This window comes from Vipera berus, assembly GCF_964194415.1.
Source record: "Vipera berus genome assembly, chromosome: 1".
NCBI lineage: Eukaryota > Metazoa > Chordata > Lepidosauria > Squamata > Viperidae > Vipera > Vipera berus.
Window position 1 is genome coordinate 52,855,198 of NC_138202.1, and position 6,991 is coordinate 52,862,188.

At 37.7% G+C, this 6,991-nt stretch overlaps 1 protein-coding gene across 1 annotated transcript; it reads left to right on the plus strand.

Annotated features, from left to right (window-relative positions):
* Positions 1-973: 973 nt before the first annotated feature.
* PROX2 (prospero homeobox 2) lies at positions 974-6,751 on the plus strand (the record flags this gene model as incomplete). The annotated part of the gene is made up of 4 exons (XM_081323878.1): positions 974-2,305; positions 3,363-3,470; positions 4,172-4,366; positions 5,793-6,751. The coding sequence occupies 4 exons, from the start codon at positions 974-976 to the stop codon at positions 5,976-5,978; spliced, it is 1,821 nt and encodes a 606-aa protein (XP_081180004.1). The 3' UTR covers positions 5,979-6,751.
* Between the last annotated feature and the right edge of the window lie 240 nt (positions 6,752-6,991).

Sequence of the window (6,991 nt, forward strand, 5' to 3'; positions counted from 1 at the left end):
AAACTAATCAAAACACAAAAGGGACAGAGAAATAATAATAAAAAACTAATTCAAATAGTAAATATCAACAATCCATTTTTGCTCATCTGTTTCCAATGTTGTACACATAGTCCTCAATGAAGTTACAAACTTCATTGAAAAAAGTAACTTCTGGCTGTTTTTCAACTTATGATTGTTGCAGCATCCCCCTGTCACGTGATCAAAATTCAGGCACTTGGCAACTGGCATGTATGTGTGACAGATAGACTCAAGTAATCACAGTCTGCAACCTTCTCAGCTGGCTTCTAACAAGCAAAGTCAATGGGGAAGCCAGATTCACTGAACAAGCATGTTACCAATTTAATAACCATGGTGATTCACTTAACAACTGTGGCAAAAAAGGTTGTAAAATGGGGCAAAACTCACTTGACAACTGTCTGGCTTAACAAGAGAAATTTTGGGCTCTGTTGTGGCCATTAAGTTGAGGACTACCTGAATTATCCTTTTTTACCAGATCCCATGTCCCAAAATCTTGATAAATTCAAAATACTTTGGGATATATCCAAGAAAATAAATGATACAGTGATAAATCAATTAATTCCATTGCACTGTGAACCTGTTAGCTAAGATTGTTTTCTTCATATTCATCTGCAAGCCTCTCTTTAGGAATGTTTTAAACATACTAACTTGGGCAAGGTGTAACATTTAATCTACAAACACGTAGATTAGCGTGCTCTGTTTTTCTTGCAGTATTTTATGTGTAGAATCCTCAGACCTGATAGTTGGTACACTGATAGTTAATCATATATGTGTTTACATACTAGATAATATATTTTACTCTTTCTTTCTGCTCCAGATTCCTGGCTAATTAAAGTATAAAAAAGTTTTTTATTCACAAGGCACCTGTGCTCTCAAAATCAAAAGTTGTATTTTCCTCTCTAATTTTCACTGTTTTACTGGCTATCAATTCTTTGTCCTGAAAGAAGAAAGAGAGATGAATGTGAATAGTATTGCTAATCAATATAATTATATTCCTAGTTCTGTATGTGTAGATGGACAAAAAGGAGAGTTTTGTATTGAAGGAAATTATTCTTTTCGCCCTCATTATGGATCTATCATATCACATCTTCTTAATCGGCCAGAAGTAAATAGTGAGCTAGATATAAGCTTTCTTCTCCCCTCATCACAGAAAACTGAACACCCATCTTCTGGGAAAGCTAATGCCATGAGTCCATTGCCTGCCTATGGTTTTGGTAACACAAATCAGTCCCATAATGAACAACTACAAGCTAAGAGGGCTAGAGTGGAAAATATTATCCAGGGAATGTCAAACCCAATAGTGTCTGATACTCTGGAAGAACAGGATCACCAAAATTTTGAGAAAGGAAAGGAAAGCTATAGACAAAACAAGAGAAAGCAGAAACTTCCTCAACAGCAAAGTCTGCCAGGAATTTCCCTAACAAGACCTAGAAGCAGCATCTCAGCAGAAGAATTCCTTCAGCTGAAAAAACAGCTCTATGCTTTGCAACATCAGTTGAAGCAACTTGGAGAGAGGCTTCTTCAACATGATGAGGAAAATGATTGTAATCTAATCCAAGAAAGTATAGAGAGAACTATGGGCTTGTTGAAGATGTATGGTGGAAAGATAGACACCAACAGTCAAGTGTTGTGTTGTGATCAACATAAAGATTATTTATGGAACAGCACACCCAGAATAAAAGAGCTTGTGCTGTCAGAGAAAGAAGATATAGGCATTCAAAATTTGGAGGATAAAACACTTTCAGAAATATTAAGACAAGAATTAACACAGGTAATGACACATGCTGTAGATTCAGTTTTGAAAAAGATCTTGCCTAAATCATCAAGCCTTCATTCTCAGTTGCCCAATAATTCCATAGGGACAGCTGTTGGAAGAAATATACCCAGTAAATGGCTTCCTAAGATTTCTTCTCCTAAAGGTCCTATATCATTAATCGCAGAAAAATCTCCAGGCTTTCCTGTTCATTCCACCCAAACAAAAACGGAGAGAAAGCCTTGCCAGGCACCAGAGGATTACCCCTTGATCTTGACCTCTGAAGTTCAAAAAAATGACATTCTTAGTCAAATGCTATTCTGTGGTCAAAAAGGCCATTGGGACAGTCCTCCTCCAAGAATGGTATCTCCTGAGTCTTTAGAAGTGCCATGGCAACCAATCAAACTGAAGTCATCAGGCATGAAACAACAATATCCGCCTTCCCTGGGAAGTTTGGCTTCTCTTCCTTCTACAAACTCAATGTTTGCTGAAATGCATGCCATGGTGGACGGAGTGTATTTCTCAGCAAGAAATATATCCTTTGGCGGTCTTTAAAACCTCTTTGCATAGGGTGGGGTAAAGCACTATTACCATTTAGGATATGGGATACAACTTGCATGCAACTCATTAACACCTATGTAATATTCTCCAAACATTTCTGAAGTGGTCGGAGTCAATCTTTCCTGACACTTTGAATGAAATAAGGGGTTTACTTGTTGCATTTTATCCCCCTTAAAAAAGTGACACTGCACAAAAAGATTGGGCTTAAGACATTGTTCCCACTTTGAAAAGTTTATTTCTGCCTCTAGCCACATCCCTTTAGTTGGCACTTGCCAAACAAATTAACAGTGTGTTACTTATAAGAAAGATGCTTGAATGCTATTACCTTGATGTAAAGCCTGAATTGTGCTATTTCCTTCTACTCTGCAAAATGAATTTAAATGCCTCCTTAAAATGAAAGCTGCCACTGCAGATAGAAATGTTATATGATACTGGGTTATACCCAAGGCTACTTTTATGGCAATGAGTTAACTGATTTCTACTTTCGGATGAAGCATAAAATAAAAAATAGGTCTCTATTGCTAGTCTCCATTGCATGGGATTAAGAGACAATATTTCCATTATAGTGGCACTATTGGGCATCTTTATATTCTGGCAGAGATATCACCCTTTAGATGCTAATCTATATTTCTCCACATCTTCCAAGACAGATCCTAGATTTTTCCCCCTCAAAGTTCCGCCTGATAACATTGCTATTGTATTGATATAGAATACATCAGTAGAAAGGAATCTCATGAGGACAGCATGTAGCATTAATGGGACTGTGCAGAGTTTCTGATTTGAGAAGCACAGTAGGATCTGCAGCACACCTGTGCTTTCAAATAGCATTTGATCCTGAAAACACTTTAAAAAAATGTTTTGTTGGACTTGCCTGGGAGCCATCTGCAGCTGATTTGTAATTGCAGAAAAAGTTGTTTTTAATGTAAGACATTCCCAATAGGTGCTACATATCCTGTCCTATGAATCTAGAATCTAGATAGCTGTAGAGCCCCACATTGGGCAAATAATGTTTTCCTTGACTCCAGTTTAAATCCAGGAAGCTTTGACCCCAGGCCATCTGAAAAAGGCTAAACTGATGTTCTTCTTCTCACGCTATCCCACATCTTCCCTGTTGAAATCTTATTTTCTGGATATACAGGTAAGCTTAACTTTATATATTTCATTGCTAACTTATAACAGATTCTCCAAAAAACCCCTTAGTATAGCATGGATGCTTGTGAAAATTGGAAAGGTAAGCAAAGGTGATGCAAAACTTAAGTACCAATCATATTATGTCCAAGTGTGTACAAAATACTTGCAGATTTACACTGTACACATGACCTTTGCTTAATGACCACTGGTTCAGAAACTATTTGAACCTATATCTGCACTGAACAAGTGGTACTAATGACCTCCTTGAAGTTCTGGTTGTTGCAATATCCCTGAGCTCCTGTGATTGCAATTGGCTCATGGTTATGACATTGCAGCAGCCTGTGGTCATGTGATCACCCTCTGCAACCCTCTCTCTCAGCTTTCTACAAACGAAGTCAATGGGGAAGCCAGCAGAAAGTTTTAAGTGGTAGCCCCTGATGCCGTTACTTAACAATCCAGAGTGATTTGCTTAACAACGGCAAGCTGAAGTGCTGGAATTTCTGTCAGTAAATACATGATTACAAGACATTACCCTTTTCTACTGTGTTTCTTAGTGATGTGAGATTCCAGGCCCAATTACTTCATTACGCACGGACTACCTAGAGGGAATGTTTTTAGAGGAAGCACATACACATATATAATACAACATAATGTCCAGAGAAAACAGAAGTTAACATATAATGCCATGTTAACTGCTCTTTTTAACAGTTTACTCGCTGTATCACCTCCCAGCTCATCAAGTGGTTCAGCAATTTCCGTGAATTTTATTATATCCAGATGGAAAAATTTGCAAGGCAAGCTCTCTTGGAAGGAATTACAGAACTCAGTGATCTTATTGTTACCAGGGACTCTGAGCTCTTCCGGATCCTTAATGTCCATTACAACAAGGGGAATGATTTTGAGGTGAGACTATATTTGAATAATATAGAAGAAGCACCATCCACAATCTCTTCAAATCAGAATACCACAGAGATCACTGTAGCTTACAATTATTATTCATTGAGAATCTGTAATTGAGGAAGCTTTATCACAGCACTGCATCTTGAAAAACTGATACTGACTACATTCTGATCCTAACTATATAGAGACTTAAAGTGTTGAAATACTAACTGAATTATCTAATGAGTAACAGATATCTGTTTCTTATTCCAAATAGATTTAATGATGTAACAGTAGCTGCTTAAATTGTAGCCACATATGTGGTGTGTAAGTACTTGAGCAGTTGTTCACACATTACAGTCTTCTCTGTGATTGTTCGGCTACTGTCGAATGCACAGCCCCAAATGCATACTGGATTCTTTGTCATATTTTGTTAAGGAGGAGCTTAACACTAAGTGTATTTTTGTTATTCTGAGGATGGATTTTTATATTATGTTTTTAGATTGTGAACCATACAAAGTTATTTAGAGAAGAGATACTGTGCTGCCACCATGTGGCTGTTTTGGAGAAATTACAATGTGGGCAGTCAGACCCTCCTACCCTATGATGTATTTCCTCTTCCCTCCCCCTTCTGGGATGGACTTCCTCCTCCTTTGTCTCTGGAGAGAATCCCATCCTCCATTGTCCAGCTAACATGTGACAACAGCAGATGTGCAGACGCTGGGAATATTACCATTTTCTGACCTTGGAGATACCTTGGAAATATCTTGGAAATGCTGTACAAACGTCATCTTAATCTACATGCAATAAAGGTATTTCTATATGATAAAGGGTGTTTCCACGAGTTCAAACTATCTGGAGAGAACTGTTAATGGTAATGGCCTGTTTATATAGACCATAGAAGTCTTAACAAGCGGTTAATTACAGTACAACGGCTTTGGATCCAGAATAGTCAGAAAATGGTAATATTCCCAGCGTCTGCACATCTGCTGTTGTCACATGTTAGCTGGACAATGGAGGATGGGATTCTCTCCAGAGACAAAGGAGGAGGAAGCCCATCCCAGAAAGGGGAGGGAAAAGGAAATACATCATAGGGTAGGAGGGTCTGACTGCCCACATTGTAATTTCTCCAAAACAGCCACGTGGTGGCAGCACAGGTACAAAACAGTACATAATGGAATAATTAAATAAGAATCTCTGCATGGATTAGTACCTGCTTGGCATGATCCTGTTCTGATATTAAACCATAAATGGTTAGAGGTAGAAGGAATTAGGACCAAGAATTGACAACCTATCAGTTATGGTAAAAAATTAATGATACCTTGGGAAGAATAGGTAGTTTCTATCAAACACTACAGTGCAATAGCTTTGCTAAAATGAGGCTGATCATTGACCATACAGGTGTCAAATTAATAAAACTTTTTCTAAACTTTTCATTCTATCTTTACAGGTTCCTGATGGTTTCTTGGATGTTGCCAGTCTGACCCTTCAGGAATTCTTTACTGCTGTCAGAGCAGGGCGGGATTTGGATCCTTCCTGGAAAAAACCAATTTACAAAATAATTTCCAAGCTTGATAGTGAGATTCCAGGTGTATTTAAATCCTCTAACTGCCCTAAGGAATTCACCCAAGATTAATGTACAGTGGTCATGGCATGTGACTGATTCTACATTCACTGCTGTGTAAGTTTTGACTGTATACTAACACAGCAGTTGGAATTTGAATCCACAGAGAAGGCACGATCAGTGTTCTAATATTTTATAAATATATGAAAGGGACATTTTGTGACTGACTGCAGAAACTTTTTCTGCTGTATCCCTTGTGTTTTATTACTTATTTATTAAACAAACATATTTATTAGGCAAACTGATATAGCTGCCCATCTACCAGAAAGGAACACTGTGCAGCAACAGAATATAGTACCGTACACTAAAAAAAGACCATGGGGCCCCAATAAAACTTGCAATCATTTAACTATCTCCTCCATTTACTCCACCATTGGATCCATCCTGGATCCAGTGCCTGGGAGAAGATCCAAGTCTTCATTATTTTTTTGAAGGCCAATTGGGGCCATATCTCTGGGTAGAGGCTGTTTCATAAGTCAGGCGCCATGCAGAGAAGGCAATCCGCACCAAAGCCCTAGTAGGCAATATTGTTTCATCAAGGATTGTTTTCTACAATCCTACTAAATCTCCTTTGAAAGAGAATGCTAAGCCAAGCTACAGCATGATCACTCAATAGTATGGGCCAATAAATGATAAAATACGATGCATTTCCCTGAAATCTATTGAATTAAATATTTATAAGGTACTACTTCTGTACAATTATCTAATACATCCATTTAAGTTCTGTTTATTTTTTTCCTCAGAATATATACCCATAAAATAGTCTGTTGTATCAATCTGAATGGAATTTAGGCATGGTTTAATTTTCTTCAATGGTCCTAATGAAATTTACAGAACCCTTGGCATAATGAGCTAGCTACTTTAGAAAACTAATGTTTTAAAAAGAGGATCACAACATTTATTATTAAATAGCATCTACATTAATACCTTGTGGCACTCTTTCAAGAAAAATTGTATTCTTATTATATTAATGGCTGTCATGTTCATCTTTTCATGAGTGAGGCCATGAGTGAGACAACCTTAAG